We start from the raw sequence: 20000 nt of genomic DNA, 5'->3' as shown, positions 1-20000 counted from the left end.
CTCTGCAGACTTAAATCTGGCGATTTGGCAGATTATTTTTTTTTTCAAGTAAGAGATAGATTCGAGGTCAGATGCCTTCTTCTGAGCTCACCTTCCACCCGAATAAAAACGCCTGGAAGTAGCCAGAATATAATATGTAGAGTGTGTCACCGTTCTAAAGGTGTTATGAGCCACGGGACACCACCACCGACCCTCTGGAGCAGCCGTTTGACGAGAGAACCATCGAGGTCACGAAACGCCACCAGCCACCTCCAGCAGCCACCAGGTCCTCGTGAAGGTCGAGACAGCCGCCAGAGAGTCATCCCAGGCTACATGACGCCCCCTGCGCCTTCCTCGTCAGCCACCAGACACCGACACGGGACACGAGACACCGCCATCCTACTTCGGAGTCCCTGAAGGCTCTCGACGGGTTTCGAGAGGGCACCCTGGCTTCTTCCAGAGCCACCGAAAGAACCTTCTCTGCAGTCACCAGAAGCCCTTTGAGAACCTTTCTAGACTTCAAAGCCCTCCTTTCCTCTCTCTTCCATTTTCCATGCGTTTCCTGCTCTTCGTCACGTTCTCCCGCTTCTTACCTCTCTCTTCTCTTCTTCCTCCATCTTGTCCCTAACCTCGCTCTCTCTTTTGCCATCTTCCTCTCCTTCATGTTACTCGTCTCCTCCTCGCCCTTGGCGCTGCCACCCTCCTCCTCCTCCTCCTCCTCTTTCCTTTCTTCTTCCTCCTTAAAGGAGGCGATAAACAAGGCATTTTACTGCTGGCAAACCCTTAGGAATCTTTCGCCGCTGGAGGGGCGTCGCCCTTATCATCGTTGACGTCGCCATCGCCGCTACCGCACTTGCTGCGCCTCCACCTGAAGAGGAACCTCCCCTCCCCACCTACCCTCACCCCCACTCACTGATAAAAGGCCTCGTTCGACATGGAAGGCGGGAGACATTAACATATTTATTCTGACCGGCGCTAGGCGACTTGAGGTCCTTCCGTTCCGAGTTGCATCTCTTCCCTTTCGTTCTGGTCACCGCAAGGCAATTTCATTCATCCATCGGGGGAGTGGGGGGTAAGGACACCCTTCCTTCTATTCCCCCGGGGTGGTCGTTTCCTGCCTTCAGGAAACCCCCCTTCCCAACCGAGTGGCACTTTTCCTCTTCTTTGGGTTGCCGTCAGACTATTTCATTCACCCCCACCCCCCACCCACCCCGGCACGCCGCCGATCCTCGATAGCGAGGAGCTGGGGAGAAGTCTTCCAGCAACGTCTTCCGGGCGTCAGAGAACTCCGTTGCCATGGAAGCGTGACGGAGAAATGTCACGATGATGACGTGGTGGTGATAGAGACGCGATTATAATGTGATAGTGACACGATGTGATGGTGATGGTGGTGATAATAGTGGTGGTGGTGGTGGTGGTGAGGGAGAAAGGAGTGATGCCGATGGATGGGATGTCAGTGCTGCTAATGGAGGCGATTACCGATAATGAAGGTGAGGGGGGACTCCGGGGGGAAGGTGGATGGGGAACAAGAGGAGAAGAGGAGGAGAAGGAAGAAGAGGAAAAGGTGGAGTATGAGGGAAAGGAAGAGGAGGAGAAGGAGAGGATCTTTCCTGTTATTGCCCCACCCCTATTTTTTTTGTTGTTGTTGTCTTTGATTTTGTTTATCTTAGGTTAGGTTAGGATAGGTTAGGTTAGGATAGGTTAGGTTAGGATAGGTTAGGTTAGGTTAGGTTAGGTTAGGTTAGGATAGGTAAGGTTACGATAGGGCAGGTTAGGTTAGGTTAGGTTAGGTTAGGTTAGATTAGGATAGGTTAGGTTAGGTTAGGTTAGGATAGGATAGGTTAGGATAGGTTAGGATAGGTTAGGATAGGTTAGGTTTGGTTAGGCTAAGATAGGTCAGGATAGGTTAGGTTAGATTGGGTTAGGTTAGGTTAGGTTAGGTTAGGTTAACCTAACCTAACCTATCCTAACCTAACCTAAGATAAACGAAATTAAAGACAACAGAAAAATAAAGAAAAAATGGTGGCGGGGCAATAACAGGAAAGTTCCGAAGGAGGAATCTGTTCTCACATCAGACGATTTCATTCAGTTTGTAGAACCTCCTTTGTGTGTTTTGGCTCGTTCAACTCTTTAAAAATCATCTACTAATGCTCTCAAGTAGTGGTCCCCATACATTTTCAGCTTGTTACTCAATTTAACACAAGAACATAACATAAGAATGAAGGAGACTGCAAGAGACCATAAGGCCTACACTAGGCAGCTCCATATCCATCACCACCACTTCCATCTTCACCACTACCATTATCACCACCACCACTACCACCTATTCCACCACCACCTCCACCACCATCTCTATCACCACCACCATCACCACCACCACCACCACCACCATCACCACCACCACCACCATCACCACCACCACCACCACCACCACCATCACCACCACCACCACCATCACCACCACCACCACCATCACCACCATCACCACCACCACCACCACCACCACCACCACCACCACCATCACCACCACCACCACCACCATCACCACCACCACCATCACCGCCACCACCATCACCATCACTATCATAAGAACATAAGAATGAAGGAGACTGCAAGAGACCATAAGGCCTACACTAGACAGCTCCGTATCCATCACCACCTGTCATCCCCATCCATAAAGTTGTCTAATCGTTTTTTAAAACAACTGATAGTTTCAGCGCTTACTACATGGTTACTAAGTTTATTCCATTCGTCGACCACCCTATTAGTAAACCAATTCTTGCCTATTTCCTTTCTGAATCTAAATTTGTCCAGTTTATAACCCTTACTGCGAGTCCTGCACTGTTGTTTTAATATGATGACCTTGTTTGCATCATCCACATGTTACCCCTTTCACAAAATGTTGTCAACATTGATATGTATGGATAAATTAAAACAGGAGAGATATTTTCGTTTATTTATTGTATTTGAAAATTGTGCATCTCTAGTCACTATTGCCGAAGATGTCAAGAAAATCAGTGAGATGGGGTTGCATGCCTGAAATTAGTTGAAGAATTTTTGGCTTCTTGACTTTCAGAATTCTTATTTTTCTTTTGTCACCCCTCCATCACCCCCGAAAATCTGTAAAACTACCCCCAGGGGGTAATTTACCCCCCCAGTTTGGGAACCCCTGTGCTTAACCCATTCAACTCATGTCATCCGCTTGTGGTGTAGATACAAAAAAACCGGATATGGTAGGCCTCGCGCCGGCCCGTACATCCGAATATCATCTGATACAGCTTGACCGCGCGAGGATTGACGTCATATTTTTCTGGTGTTTGATCAAATATTTTGGTGTTTTATGATTTTTTGTTTTATTTGACCAAATGACAAGACATCTTGTCATCGGAGTTTAAAGGGTTAAACATTTAGCTTTAACTCTGGGGATTTCTGTCTACCTAACGCCTGATGTAGAACACCAACACAAGCTCTAACGCAAATTTCATGACTGCCCCTTTCAGCTTTCACACTTCCCATCGCTTTTATGGATATAAATTGTGTATAATTATTTGATAATTTACCAAACGTGCTCGTATAAAATCGCCATTAAATTATCAAGACATTTAATGAAAGAAATTTATGACAATATCTATTAGAATAGATACTTGATCAAACACAATTACTCCTTTATGTGTGTGTATGTGTGTGTGTGTGTGTGTATTCAATTGGTCTTGGTCTTTTAGGATCACGTGTTCGACTCGTGATCGACAGCTATTTCCCTCCTGGAAGAGAGCTCAGAGCTCGTAGGTCCGATCTATGGGTGTGTGTGTGTGTGTGTGTGTGTGTGTGTGTGTGTGTGTGTGTGTGTGTGTGTGTGTGTGTGTGATTCACCATGATCTTGGATCACATGTTGGACTCGTGATCGACAGCTATTTCCCTACCGGAAGAGAGATCAGAGCTCATATATGACCGCTGTATGGGTAATGTTATGACCTTATACGCACACACATCCACAACTCCCCGCCCACAAGAGTTGGAGTAATGACTCGCAACACAGCGATACTGAAATTATTTCAGCCCATGGCGGGATTCGAACCCGGATCGCCGTAGTGGCGGCCGCGAACGCTACCACTCTGTTTGTGTGTATGTGTATGTGTGTGTGTGTGTGTGTGTGTGTGTGTGTGTGTGTGTGTGTGTGTGTGTGTGTGTGTGTGTGTGTGTGTGTGTGCGTGCGTGTTCAATTGCGACCTTAAACTGTGGTAGACTGATTCAAGCAGTTTCCCGTCTTTCGGTCACGCATTCCTGGTGGGGCGCGCCCCCAGTTTGGGAACCTGCAGAGGCTACTTTGTCTGGGGTGCTGACTGCATAAATACTATGCTCTCATTATTTCTGGGAACTTTGGCGAAAATCCTATAAACCACAGACTTAACTCTTGTCATCTCTCGTTCCTCACCACCCTTCCTCATTTTCTACCATCTCTATGATTACACCACTTTAGTGTGTTAACGTCCACAGTGACAGAAGTGCCGCTTACTGGCAACAAAATACAATATAACCTATTCAGCTGACAGAATCCCTCTGGGCTTCCACGGGTGAAGACCTGCTTCACCTTCTTATTCTGGGAAGAATGACGAATGTTGGCATTTCAGCGTGGAACCGGCGATCTGATAGCGGAGTGACGATGTCATCATCCTCACGGGGAATTGCGCTTGGTTTCGTCATCAGTTCAGCTGTGCATGTCAGACAAGAGGAAGCCTGTCCGGGATTGATGCCCTGATAGCGCCGTAACAGGTGACGGGGGAGTAGGAAGCAATCCACATTAAACCTACACTGGCTTTGTGAAAGCTGGTGGCGTCAACAGAAGCGTGCTGGTCTAGCATTCGCTTAGTTGTAGGTTGTTCGAATCCCGCACTCCTCTCAGGTTCCCAGCAGTGGCTGCTTTCTTCCCTAACAGTCCATGCGCATAGGGCAAATGTGACGGCTCCGTTCGTAGCCACTCAGCGCCTCCGGGCGTGGGCTCTTTACCACTATATTTGTGACCCTGGTTGCTATAATCACATCTTCGTATCTCACAATCGCGACACTACTAGATCTAATATCAAACAGAACCGTCGTATTTCAGTACCGTTGGATGGCAGTACGGGGTGATCTAATAGAGGTGTTCAAGTGAATCAAAGGCTTTAACAAGGGTGATGCAAACAAGGTCATCATATTAAAACAACAGGGAAGGACTCGCAGTAATGGATTTAAACTGTACAAATTTAGATTTAAAAAGGAAATAGGCAAGAATTGGTTTACTGATAGGGTGGTCAACGAATGGAATAGACTTAGTAACCATGCAGCGATCGATGAAACTATCAGTTGTTTTAAGAAACAGTTAGAACTTTATGGATGGGGATGATAGGTGGTGATGGATATGGAACTGCCTAGTTTAGGCCTTATGGTCTCTTGCAGTCTCCTTCATTGATTTTATGTTCTTATATTCAGTGAACGTTGTGATCGCCAATGTCTGAGACTGGGCAGGAAATGAAACAAATTCTGGTACCTCTGTGCGCTACGGAAAACAACAACAACAACAAGAACCAAACGTTCCTATATCTGCTTCGCAAATGATAATTAAACAATAAACGTGGTCCAGCGACAAGCCGTTACTCCGGTACTGTCTAGAGCAGCGTTTCTCAACATTTTTACCCTTTGCGTAGCCTTTAAAATAAATGGCATGTCTCAAGGAACCCCTCCACAAAAAAAAAAAAAAAAAAAAAAAAAAAAAAAAAAAAAAAAAAAAAAAAAAATATATATATATATATATATATATATATATATATATATTTTCATCGTAAAAATAGGTTAGACAGGATGATTTCTATACTGCATTATTACAATAACCTTTTACGGAACCTTAGGGTTCCAAGGAACCCTGCTTGAGAAACGCTGATCTAGAGAAATGCGCATCGTCAAGGCACCAAACCCTATCGTAACGGGTGACGCTTTCCCTTTGATCATCGCTGTCGCCGGGCGATTTTATTAATTTTCATGGCACCCTTCCCTTCAGTATGTAAGCAGTGACAAGTACAACCAACTGTATATTGCATTGCGAATCTACACCCGCTATATGTAAGATATACGACCTACTTTATATTGCCAGACTGCGATGCGGTCACCACCCAGCACTTCTAAGCTACCAGAAGAGGCTGGACGACCGTGTTGTGAACAGCTGCCCAGGATGTAACACTTCACCCCATACCATACAACACATAATGGAAGACTGCATTATACACAATCATGCACGCAAACAACACAACATACACTCTATAAAGGATTTGTGGGAAAACCCAGTTTCGGCTGTGGCCTTCCTTGGGGAGACGGGACTGCTCGGACAGACAGTCTAGGGAACGACAACAACAACAACAACAACAACTTTATATTGCATTATGAATCTACACCCGCTATATGTAAGATATACGACCTACTGTATATTGCATTATGAACCTACACTCGCTATATGTAAGATATACAACCTACTGTTTATTGCATTACGAATCAACACCCGCTATATGTAAGATGTACGACCTACTTTATATTGAATTATGAACCTACATTCGCTATATGTAAGATATACGACCTACTGTATATTGCATTACGAATCTACACTCGCTATATGTAAGATATACGACCTAATTTATATTGCATTATGAATCTACACTAGCTATATGTAAGATATACAACCTACTTTATACTACATTATATAACTACTCTATGTATATATGTACTAACATTACAAACCTTTTTCTGATCCACCTATATCAGAAAGAAGGGATGCAAATACGCCCAGGGTAACAACAAGGTATAGTAACAAGAGTGAAATAGTACATCAGTACATATGATAGAGACAGCATACCACACCAGTCCTACGGCCGCAAACCCCATTAGTGTGGAAGAGAGCTGCTCTTTTTTTTACCTTTTATTTTAGAAATCCCCTCAACCCTCCCCTCAGGATGAACTCCAAAGTCAATTGGATCCCCCCCCCAACTCTCTAACCTCGTTTCAATTTCAATTACACGTAAGGAGGAGGAAAAATACCAAATGACTATAAAACCCGGCCAGGTTTTCTATTCTATATTTTCAACAAAATAACATTGATATACATTTTTTATTTTTCTACAATCCAATTGTTCCCAACATTCCTCTACAAGTAACATAGGGTTAAAGCATCCTGTAGATGGGGGACAAAAATATCGCGTGTGAAAAGCAACTAACCGAAGCGGAACGAAAGGTATATAAAGTATGTATACAATGTATATATATATATATATATATATATATATATGTATATATATATATTGTACAACACTGAATGGGTCCCAGTGAATAGAGATATATTTTCATCAACCACAATGCACTTTAATTCTAAGCCATCAACATCGGGAGTCCCGTGGAGCCAATATGCAGAAATTGAAACGTGGTACGGCCAAGGACTCGAACCCGGCTAGCACGTGACAAGTGCTGTAGTGACTTAACCGATTGCTCCATCAAGTAAGATAATATATATATATATATATATATATATATATATATATATATATATATATATATATATATATATATACATAACTTCTGGGGCTACTGGGACGCTACTTGAAGAGGAGCGGCAGCGGGCGGTGTGTGGTACAAGGAAACGATAGCCTACCAGAGCCACAACCGAAGCTTCTTGTTTACTTCAACGCAGGCTTGAAGAAGCAAGGACCGAGGGGTCCCTTTATCTACTAAGTGCCCCTCCTCCTGGGCCGAGCTCGTCCTCGAAACTCGAGGACGGAGGGACCTGTAAGTTCGAGATTTACCTTCAGGAGCGGCATGACTTCAAACCGGAGGCGTCGCCAGTGGGAATACCTGGAAAGAGGAAAATGTAGAATGTTAGAAACACAGGTTCCTCTGACCAAGACGGATTAAGATGTACATACATCATACATATACCAAAGGCTTTTTCCCCCTTACACGGGGGGTAGCCAAAAAGAAAAAGGGACAGAAATCACTCCCACCGAATTCCAATCGAAGGATTAAAATGTATCAACAACAAATTGTTATTGTATGTCTGTTTATTATTATTTGCTTAGTTTTGATTTATTATTAGTTATATGTCAATTTGATATTATCTATTACTTGTTTGTTTACTATTTAACTATACGTATGCATTTATCTTATCATTATTTATATTATTATCATTTTTATTGATATTTATTTATTTATTTATTATTTCTATAATTTTTTCGCATCCGACCTAGTTATGAACCAAAAGTCTCCTGTCGACATGCTCCGCCTTTGTAATCCTTTGTAATAAAACGAGTTTGTATAATGTACATACATACATACATATACCAAGGCTTTTTCCCCCTTCCAAGGGAGGTAGCCAAAAAGGGAAAGGCATAAAAACACTCCCACCCATTTCATCCCTAAATACACTCCACACCCCTCCCACCCTTCCTCTCATCTGAGCACCTCCTGGATGACGGGTCATCCCTGCACCCTGCCCACCGCCCTGGGTCAGAAGCAGTGTCGCAAGACACAGTACATCCACAGCGAGGCCGCTTCATTTAATCGGCGACCCCCCCTCTCCGTCCCCCTTTGCATATAAGGCGAGGACGGGGAGAAAATCCCTTCGGGCTGCGTCAAAATTTACTCACACATACTACCCCACCCCCCACTTCCCCGCCCATTCCTCCTCATGCAGTCACAACATCATCCATATACAACCATTCTCCACTCACCTCTGTCTTCCGTCCTCTCCCTTCCTTCCTCAACAGACATTCCCCTCTTCCCCAAAGCCCCCTTCACCCCATCCATCCACCTCATCCTAGGACGTCCCCTCATGTTCACTCCCTCCACATCTGCCTTCCATACCTCTTTTACTAGTCTTTCTTCACTCATTCTTTCCATGTGTCCAAACCATCCTAATATTCTTTCATCAACCCTATCTCCCAAATCCTTTTTCACCCCTGTTTTCCTCCTCACCTCCTCATTTCTCACTCTATCTAGCCTAGTAACCCCCACCATACTTCTCAGACACCTCATCTCAAACACATTCAAACTCCTTCTCTCTTCTTCTCTTATGTTCCACGTTTCTGCCCCATACAGTGCTGTTGGCACAATCACTCCTTCATACAGTCTCCTCTTCGCATCCATTCCCAAATGTCTATTCCTCATTACACTCTTTAAACCACCAAGGCATTTACTCGCTTCTCTCAATCTACATTCTACCTCCACCTTCACTCCACCTTTTCCTGCTACACTTGCACCCAAGTATCTAAAACTATCCACTTCCTCCAGTCGCTCTCCCTTAATGTTCACTTCCAGTCTACTACCACTTTCACCCCTTGTACATCTCATCACCTTACTTTTACCCACATTTATCTTTAGCTCTCTTCTATCACATACTCTCCCAAACTCTGCCACCAGCTTCCTCAATCCCTCCTCTGACCCTGCCACAAGCGCAGTGTCGTCCGCAAACAACAGCTGGCTCACCTCCCACTTTTCTCCATTTTCTTTAACCATCTCCAATCCCTGACTCACTACCCTAGCATTCACCTCTCGCACCACCCCATCCATGTATAAGTTGAACAGCCAGGGCGACATAACGCATCCTTGACGAAGTCCCACCTTTACTTCAAACCACTCACTCTCTCCATTTCTAATCCTAACACATGCTCTACTACTCTCATAAAAACTCTTGACAGCTCCCAAAAGCTTTCCTCCTATCCCATAAATCTGCATAACCTCCCACAGTGCCTTTCTGTCTACCCTATCATAAGCCTTTTCCAGATCCATGAAAGCCCAAAAAACATCCTTCCCCTTTCCTATAGCTTTCTCACATATCTGTCTTACCACAAAGATCTGATCTACACAACCTCTACCCGTCCTAAATCCACACTGTTCCTCACCAATTACTCCCTCTGTTCCTCTCCTAATCCTCTCAATTAAGATCCTCCCATAAGCCTTCCCTACTACACTCAACAGGCTAATCCCTCTGAAATTACTACATTCACACTTGTCCCCCTTTCCCTTGTAAAGAGGAACTATACAGGCACTACTCCAGTCCTCCGGTACTCTACCCTCTCTCCAGCAAACATTAAATAACCTCACCAACCAGTCCACCATCACTGCACCTCCCTTTTTCAGACATTCTGCATGACATCCATCCAGACCAGGTGCCTTACCTGCTTTCATCATCTTTACAGCTGCCTTCACCTCATCCTTCCTTATTTCTCCTCCATTCTCCTCACTCATCACTCTCATTTTCTTCGCATTTCCCACTGCAGCTATCTTTCCTTCCCTATCCTCCTTCACATTCAGCAACTCCCTAAAATATTCTGCCCATCTTCCCCTCACTGCCATCTCTTCCATTATCAACTCTCCATCTGTACCTTTTACCTTTTCTTCCCTACTTGATTCGCCTCCTCTTCCTCTCTTAATTTCTTTCCAAAACATCTTTTTATTACTTTCAAAATTTTCTGTCATACTCCTACCCCATTTCACATCTGCTCTCCTCTTTGCCTCCTTTACCTTTTTCTTTACTTCTCTTTTCTTTTCTTTGTACGTCTCATATGACTCCCCTGTCCTCTTTTGTAACCAATCTGTGAATGCTCGCTTCTTCTCTTCTACAGCCTTCTTTGTTTCCTCATCCCACCATTCACTACCCTTTCTTCTATTTCCCCCTGTCCTTCTTGTTCCACACACCATCCTTGCACACTTTAAGACTCCCTCCTTGAACCATCCCCATTCCTCCTCCACACCCATCTCTGCTCTATCCTTTACTCCCTCCCACTCCTCCTTCAGCTTCTTTTCGTACTCCTTCTCCTTTTCCTTTTCATTCAAGGAGTTCACTCTAAGAACCTCCCTACCTTTTGTCCCCTTCCTCCTTCTACATCTATCCTCCACTCTCAGCTTACCTTCCACCAAAAAATGATCTGATATTCCCCCACCCTCTCCCCTTAGCACATGTACATCCTTAACTCTTCCTATCATAATGTATAATGTAGTTTACGTATTATGCCTGATATCAGCAAAGCAATTGAGTCAGTAACTCATATCGAATGTAAGAAGACAAGAAGAGAGGACGGAAAGAGAGTGAAAAAGAGAACAAAAGAGAAACAAAGAAAAGTAGAAAAAAAGAGAAAAATAAAATTTTAAAGAGGAGGCTGAAAGAAAAGAATGGATGAAATGAGAAAAAGTGTGAAAAGAAGATACGAAAAGGAAGAGAAAAACAAAAGAAAAAACAACAACAAAGAAGAGAGGTCGTGAGAGGAAAGAAAAAGGTATGCATACTTATCTGTAGGTGCATGTGTGTGTGTTTGTATATGTGCATGTGTGTGTATTTGTATGTGTGCGTGTGTGTGTGTGTGTGTGTGTGTGTGTGTGTGTGTGTGTGTGTGTGTGTGTGTGTAAGCGCGCGCGCGTGTGCGCATATATTCGTGGGTGCTAGCGTGCGTTTATGTGTTTATGTGTGTGAGTGTTTCATACGTGCGTGTATCTATGGGCGCGAATACAATCATATCTCTACAATGATCTACACGCTGGGCGCGTTCCTCGGTGCGTTCCGCTTTAGTTTGGCTGCGGTTAGCGCTCCCAAACTATTAAAGCTTAAGAGACAGGTTCATACCGAAATAAAAGTCCGGTAGGCCACATAGTATACCAAAGAAAAATTTCTTAGGCCACATCCAAAAGGTAGGCCACATACTATACAGGCACCTGTATAGCTTCAATAGTTTGGGAGTGCTAACCGCGGCCAAACTAAAGCGGAACGCACCGAGGAACGCACCGAGGAACGCGCCCAGTTCTGATATTACACAGTCTTCTTTACCTAGACGCAGGCATTATTCTCTGTCTATCCTTCCACTTCACACCATCTGAAAGCTAGACAACGTTTGTCGATCCTGTTCCATCATCGAATGTTTTCCTTGGAAGGCTCCTGGACTGATCAAAGACCTCCTTCAGTTCGGGTTGAGCCCCGTCTCTGAATACAATAGTCTCCCCTTAATTAAGACAATATTTGAAGAACCTGATCGCATGATATGAGGAACTCCCTCCTCCTCCTCTTCCTCCTCCTTCAGGGGTGCAGGTGAGCAGGGTAGGGGAGGAGGAAGAGGGGAAGGAGGAAGGGGTGGAAGGGGGGAGGAGGGAGGGAGATGAGAGGGAGAAAGATCGGGAATTCCGTGCCGTGATCATGACGCGTTAGGCCGGGTTGTGATATTCCCCCTTTTTCGCTCGCCTGCGATTAGAAACTGAAGATGACAATAACAATGACACTGATAACGGTAATGAGTAATGACACTGACAAGGACAATACTTAGGACAAAGACAGGGACAAGGTTATTGACGGACAAGGACAGAGACGGCAAGGGGAACAATAACACAGGGGAACACTTTTTCAGTAACTTTGAGTTGCATTGGATATTTTAACGGATTTTGAAAGAGTTTTAGGCGCTGATTTCAAATCTGAAATTAGTTTTTCTCTACAAGCTCTAGTTTGTATGCAATTTGAGGTTAATGAAATTGTACATATGTGAACTTGCGTAAACCATGTATAAGCATTTTAACGTCCATATATATAGATAGCTTCTAATATTTTGATCATTCTTCTTTTGTTTCAGTTCAAACATGGCTTCCAGAATGAGACATCATTGCAGAAACAAGCCTGATGCCTTCTGCTACATATGTGGATGCTACACACTCAATCGTCAGAGACGTAACATATCCTCGTTCGTCAAGCGTGCCTACAAGGCATATTTTGAAGTTCATCTTGGTGATCAAGACAAGCAATGGGCTCCTCATGTTGTGTGCCACAATTGTGAGGAAATGCTTCGAGACTAGACCAAAGGAAAACGCAAAGGTCTGCCTTTTGGAGTTCCAATGATTTGGCGCGAACCCACCAACCATGTAACTGACTGTTATTTCTGCATGGTAAACACAACGGGTGTTGGGAAAAAAAAACCGACATAAGATTACGTATCCGAACATTCCCTCAGCTATTCGGCCTGTTCCGCACTCTGAAGAAGTACCTGTTCCAGTTTTCAAAGGCTTGCCTTCATTGGACGATAAAGACATTGGACATGATACAAGCCAGCAAGACAGTTGTGACAGTGAATTGTCAGAAAAGTGTTCACAATCGGAGGACTGTTCTTCAGACACTGAACCTTTCCCCGTCCCTAAGCCTCTTCCCCAGGTTGAACTGGATGATTTAGTGCGGGATTTAGGTCTTTCAAAGAAAGCAGCAGAGCTTTTGGCATCAAGATTACAAGGCAGAAATCTTGTTGATCACTCTGTCAAAGTATCATATTTCAGGAAGCGTGACCAGCTTTTTGTGACCTTCTTTTCAAAAGACAGACAGTTTGTTTACTGCCATGACATCCCAGGGCTTCTCAAAGAACTGGGTGTACCTTACTATAGTCCTGCTGAATGGAGACTCTTTTTAGACAGTTCAAAACGCAGTCTAAAGTGTGTTCTTTTACATAATGGCAATGTTTATGGAGCAGTACCTGTCGGTCACTCAGTGCATTTGCGGGAAGACTATGATGATATGAGAATGGTCATGGACTTATTAAAGTATCATGAGCAGAATTGGATAATTTGTGTAGACTTAAAGATGGTCAACTTTCTTCTTGGACAACAGAAAGGTTTCACCAAGTTTCCATGTTTCCTCTGTATGTGGGACAGCCGAGCACGAGACAGACATTGGGTCCAGAAGGACTGGCCTATTCGTGACACCCTTGAAGCAGGCATGCCAAATATCATACAAGACCCAATTGTAAACAGAGATAAGATCATCTTTCCTCCTCTTCACATCAAATTAGGTTTGATGAAACAATTTGTCAAGGCACTGGAAACCGAAGGTGAATGTTTCCAACACATCATCACAGCTTTACCAGGGTTATCATTTGAGAAGATCAAAGCAGGCGTGTTTGATGGCCCACAGATTCGAACCCTAATTCGTGATGATCAGTTTGTTGCTAAGATGACCGCTTTAGAAAGGGCAGCATGGTTATCCTTTGTGGCAGTCGTTCAGAACTTCCTTGGAAACAATAAGGCGGAGAACTACAGTGAACTTGTGAACAGAATGCTCCTCGCTTTTCGTGATCTCGGGTGCAACATGAGCATCAAGCTTCATTTTTTGAACAGCCACCTTGATCAGTTCCCTGACAACCTGGGGGCTGTGAGTGACGAACAAGGAGAACGATTCCACCAAGACCTAAAGATCATGGAAGAACGCTACCAAGGGCGCTGGGACAAAAGTATGATGGCTGACTACTGCTGGAGCATTAAACGAAATTGCCCAGATGAAATGTACAAACGCAAAAGTTACAAACGCAAATTCCTGCCTGAAAAAATACACAAAGAAATTGATAAGCTTCCATCAGCTGTGGTGATGTTCTGAAGGATGCTAATCTAACTTTGGGATAGATGTTCTGTTAATGTTCTGTTTCTTTTGCCTTAATAAATGTACAGAAATGGCTTTCATACTGTTTTAAGATTCAAGTGAACAAAAGAATTGTGGCTGATATTGCAATTTCCTATAATAACGAAAATTTAAAAAATAAATAAAAATGTCAAATTACATAAAATCTGTAGCTTGCAGACAAAACCCGACTTCAGATTTGAAATCAGCACACTCAAGTTGACTATAGAATAGTATTTTTTTAAATGCAACAAAATGAGTGTTCCCCAGTGTAATGAGAGGAACAAGGACAACAAGGATGACGACCAGGACAACGACAACAACATCAATGATCGTAGATGGGAAATAGGTTGAGGCTGGCTGCTGAGCAGGGTCGGGTCGACAGAACAGGTGTGGGTCGACGGGAGGAGGGAGGGAGGGAGGGGAGGGGGGTGGGAGGCGGCTTTGGCAACCACCGATAGGGGGAGGGGGGGTGGCGAGCGGGGGCGTGGGTGGGTGGGGGGAGGAGGACTATTTGCGCCAGGAAATAAACACATTTATTTCCCACACGTGTTTCTGCGGTGGTGCCAGTGAAGAGATGACGCCCGTAGGTGGCAAGGAGGCGAGTGGAGGAGGGGGGACGAAACGTGAGATGTGGGTTCTGTTGGCATCAGACTACGAAGACGATAAATGTATGAGGTCTACAATTCCCCAACCAATGTTTACAGCCAAAATGGTTCTCACAACATGCCCTTCCCGTGGAGTGTGGCAGGAAGAGGGGAATGTCTGTTGAGGAAGGACGGGAGAGGACGGAAGACAGGGGTGAATGGAGAATGGTTGTATATGGGTGATTTTGTGATCCATGAGGTGGAATGGGTGGGGGATGGGGGGTGAGGGAGTATGTGTGAGAAAAATTTGACGCAGCCCGAAGGGATTTCTCCCCGTTTTCTCCTTTTCTGCATGAGGGGACGGAGAGGAGGGGGTCGCCGATTTAATGAAGCGGCCTTGTTGTGGATGTGCTGTGTCTTGCGACACTGCTTCTGACCCAAGGCATTGGACAAGATGCAGGGATGACCCGTCATCCAGGAGGTGCCAAGATAAGAGGAAGGGAAGGGGGTGGAGGGGAATGGAGTGTGATAGGGATGGAATGGGTGGGAGTGGTTTTTATGCCTTTGTTTTTTGTCTACCTCGTGAGGGAGAAAAAGCCTTTGATGAGGGAGGAAGGGGGGAAGAAGGATAAAAAAGGAAGGAGTAGGGAAGTGGGAAGAGGGAGAAGGGAGGAGAGAAGATAGGAGAGAGCAAGGAAGAGGGAGGAGGGAGGAGGGAGGGAAGAGTAAGGAAAATGGAAGAGGGGGAAGGGAGGAGAGAAGGAGGAAGGAAAGGGTGGAAGAGGGGACGAAGCATAGAAGAAACTTGAAATAGAAGAAACAAAATGGAGGAGATGATGAGGGAGACAGGAAAGGACTGAATTTGGCATTTGGCTCTGCCTCCCTTCCAACTTGTCCGCATACGCGCGAGCGCGCGCGTTACGTTGCGTTGCGGCACTTCTCTGGCCGTCGCCGCCACCACCACCACCACCACCCCCACCACCGCCGCCGCCGCCGCCGCCGTCACCTCCGATCCGACTGGTACGTTTATTTTATTTGACCATCACCTTTGTGCAAATTCCTCCTCCTTTTCCTACTCCTCCTCCTCCTCCTCCTCCTCCACCACCTCCTCCTTCTCCTCTTCCTCCTCCTTATCATCATCATCAACCTCATCTTTCGTGAATTTGTGTAGGTTATTTTAGTTTCTCTATATGACGCCTTCTTTATACATTAGAGAGAGAAAGAGAGAGAGAGAGAGAGAGAGAGAGAGAGAGAGAGAGAGAGAGAGAGAGAGAGAGAGAGAGAGAGAGAGAGAGAGAGAGAGAGAGAGAGAGAGAGAGACAGAGAGAGAGTGAGTGAGTGAGAGAGAGAGAGAGAGAGAGAGAGAGAGAGAGAGAGAGAGAGAGAGAGAGAGAGAGAGAGAGAGAGAGAGAGAGAGAGAGAGAGAGAGAGAGAGTAATAATAATAATAATAATAATAATAATTCCTTTATTCCAATTTTCATTGGGTATTCTTTACATTATTTACAATATTTACAAGAGCATTACATAGTGATACATATTTTTGTACAAATAAAACATGAAGGTAAAAACTAAAGACTTTATAATAGTACAAAATGATATAAGCTTAAAAACTTGTATTAGCAGTGCTTATCAACGCAAGAACATGGAGGTAAAAAAAAAAAAAATTCACAATGTTACAAAATCGAATATGCTTAAAAACCTTGTGTTACAAGTGCATATTATACGCTAACAAATGTTTGCTGACTTACATTTGATTATCTAGAAAATATTTACGCAACCTATCTTTGAACACATTTATTGATGTTATGTCTCTAATAGCGATAGGGAGTTTATTCCATGTCTTAGGCCCTCTTACAGGTATCATTCTTGTGCCTATTTCAGTATTAGCCCGATGAACATAGAGATTCTGTCTTTGCCTTGATGGCCTATCTCTTGTTATACTGATGTCGAAGATATTTCTATACAACCATTCGGGGAATCTCTTTTTTAATATTTTAAATATAAACATACATATATCAAATGAACACTTATTTTCTATTTTGAGCCAATTCAAACGTTTAATCGCGGGTGAGACGTGGTCGTATTTACCTATTCCCCCTACAGCAACTCTAGCAGCAAAGTTTTGTAATTTTTGTACTCTTTCAATCTGGGTTTTATTAGCTGAGCCCCATACATTTGAGCAATAATTTATTATGCTGAGTACCAGTGCGTCAATTACCATAACTCGCGTTTCATAATCAAGACAATCCTTTATTCGTGTGAGGTACATAAGTATCCCCGTGACTTTCTTATGTATATGATCTATGTGACTATCGAAAGACAAATATTGGTCCATATACACCCCCAGATTCTTAACTACTTTTACAGGTTTAATGACTGAGCCGTTAAAATTTATGATCGTGTCTTCTGGTATTCTTGATATATACTGCCTAGAACCTACAAACATACATTGAGTTTTCTTTTCGTTTAATAGAAGTACGTTAATTTGGAAATAGGTTTTAACCCTTAGCAGTATATTTTCAGCTTTTCTTATCAACTCGTCTAAGCCTTCAATATTTCCTGTCATTATGATTTGCGTATCGTCAGCGTATTGAAAAACTAAAGTGTTAGGAAGTGATTTGGAGAGATCGTTTACATAAATAGAGAATAAAATTGGTCCCAGGATAGACCCTTGTGGGACACCAAAGTTTATGCTTTGTAAATTTGATGTGACTTTTCCTAAACGAACTGCTTGCAATCTATTAGATAAATAATTATCTATCCAAGTAGGGTCTATACTAACTTCCACACATTTCCTAAGCAAAGTATCGTGATGTACGCTGTCAAAAGCTTTAGATAGATCAAGAAGAATAAGGAGGGAGATTTGTTTGTTGTCAATGTTATGGAAAAGAGTATCGGTAACTTTCAGGAGAGCTGTTTCTGTAGAGAGCTTTGAACGGAAACCGTGTTGTGAGTTTACTAAGAGTTTATTGGACTCGAGGAATGAAGCTAGCTGCTTGGCTACTACCTTTTCTAGAATTTTAGATAGGACGCAAATTAGAGAAATTGGCCTATAATTATTTATATCAGCATTATTTCCACCTTTATGAATTGGAATGACATGAGTTGTTTTCCATATGTCAGGGAAAGTGTTGGTTACAATTGACGTATTGATAATTAAAGTAATATAAAAGGCAAGTACAGGTAGTGAGTCACGGATAAAACGCACAGGTATTTCGTCAGAGCCATAAGAACTAGAATCGCTGAGCTCTTTAACAGTTAAAATTACGGTTTCACAATCTACGGGAGTAGGTTTAAAATAATTTTTTACATCGATAACAGTATTTTGTGATCCACCTTGTATGTCTATATTAGCCGTATTTTCATTTAATCCCTCTTGTGTTTTCTGATAGGTTACTCTACCTACATTTGCAAAAAAATTATTCAGGTCTTCCGCCCTTTTCGACAGATCTTCGTCATCGATTTGGCATGAGTTGCTTCTACTATCTGGCAACATTTGTTTAACTACATTCCACGTACCAGAAATGTTACCTTTATTGTCGTTAAGACGACTCCTACTCAGCTGTTTTTTCCCATTAGCTATGCTATTTCTAACTTGTATCTTTTTAGTTTTATACTGATTTTGCAAAGAATTTCTATATCTATTTAATTTTAAGTTTTTTTGTAACTCATCTCTTTCTTTCATTACACTTCTGATGTCATCTGTTAACCATGGGGCAGGTGGGCGGGTTAACTGTCTAGTAACCAAAGGTGCACAAGTATCAAGAGAGAGAGAGAGAGAGAGAGAGAGAGAGAGAGAGAGAGAGAGAGTGAGACGCCTCCCGTTGCCAATCACACCCTCGCCCTCCTAGCGAAGTCCCCCTTTCATACATTTCCTCCTGGTGGAAAACGACGTCAGGCCACCTGAGCTCTGTGGGCAAAAGTCGATCTTAATATTCGGCCGCGGGGACGCGCCAAGGCTCGAATTAGGGACCTGGCCGACCAAGAGTTCTGCTCGTGGGTCCCCGTACACTCCTATCCCAACCTAATATCTGGGTAAAACGGCCTAACATGACCTTGAAGTTAATGAGATTGAAAATTATAATAGATAAAGGAATAAGCAAATCAATCATATCGGGAACATCTTAACCTCTTCTGCATTGTTGGGTCACGTTTAAGTAACTTTTCTGGCTCATGGGAGACACTTTATTCTGGCAAGGGGGGATCTATAACACGGTTTACGCCAGGTGGTTTTAACCAGCTGGGGTAAAACCACCCGTTAAAGGATTCAGAATTTGTTAACCCATCGCTGTTTCTCTTTTTTTTTTTTTTTTTTTTTGGGGGGGGAGGGCTGCCCTCCGGCGATTTGGTTCCTTTGGTGAGCGACGCCCTTCGACAGAAAACAGGTCTCGAGTGTGTCACCTATCATCAGCCCTCGAGGGGCCTGAGACCGATTCCCAACAGGTGACTGAGGCGGAAGACCTTTAGCGGTGTCTTCGATCAGAGCTGACGGGGATCAGACCGTCAGGGCTGTTAATGAGCCCCTCAGCCCCGTTTGTCCCTGCCAAGACACGTCGAGATTTACTGCATCCCATCGCCTGCAGATAAGAGCAGAGGCAGCACCTCTTGCGGCTCAGGCCTAAAGATAAACAGGCAATCAAGCAGGTCACTGAAACAGGAAGGAGGGCTGGTGGGTAGATAGGGTGAACGCGCTCGCGCACGCACACAACGCATCTATATCCACACGCACACACGCCCGCATACGAACAGGACCAACACGACGCACGCTCTCTCTCTCTCTCTCTCTCTCACATCTTAACCAGGAGGGCTCTCCTTTTGTCACCTGAGCCGAAGAAAATCACCTGCTCTTGGTCTGTAGAAGAATAGAACTTACGCAAGAACTTTGTTATGGCAAAGAGGTTGCAGGAGATGACCCTATCATTTCTTTCCTTGGACAAGAGATCCCGTCCGCAATTGTATAAAATCACACGGCGTTATTTATAAAAAAGGATGCAAAAAAATCCCATCGGG

General features: G+C 43.9%; 1 protein-coding gene across 1 annotated transcript in view; it reads right to left on the bottom strand.

Moving 5' to 3' along the window:
* The window catches only part of SK (small conductance calcium-activated potassium channel), a 393426-nt gene that overhangs the window by 321349 nt on the left and 52077 nt on the right, over window positions 1-20000 (bottom strand). The window contains exon 2 of the mRNA XM_076187833.1: window positions 7797-7845. Coding sequence (XP_076043948.1) covers window positions 7797-7845 — 49 coding nt within the window. The remainder of the gene's footprint in view (window positions 1-7796; window positions 7846-20000) is intronic.

The sequence above is a fragment of the Oratosquilla oratoria genome, chromosome 7 (assembly GCF_046742065.1).
Source record: "Oratosquilla oratoria isolate Oo_2021 chromosome 7, ASM4674206v1, whole genome shotgun sequence".
NCBI lineage: Eukaryota > Metazoa > Arthropoda > Malacostraca > Stomatopoda > Squillidae > Oratosquilla > Oratosquilla oratoria.
This window is presented reverse-complemented; position numbering and strand designations above follow the sequence as displayed.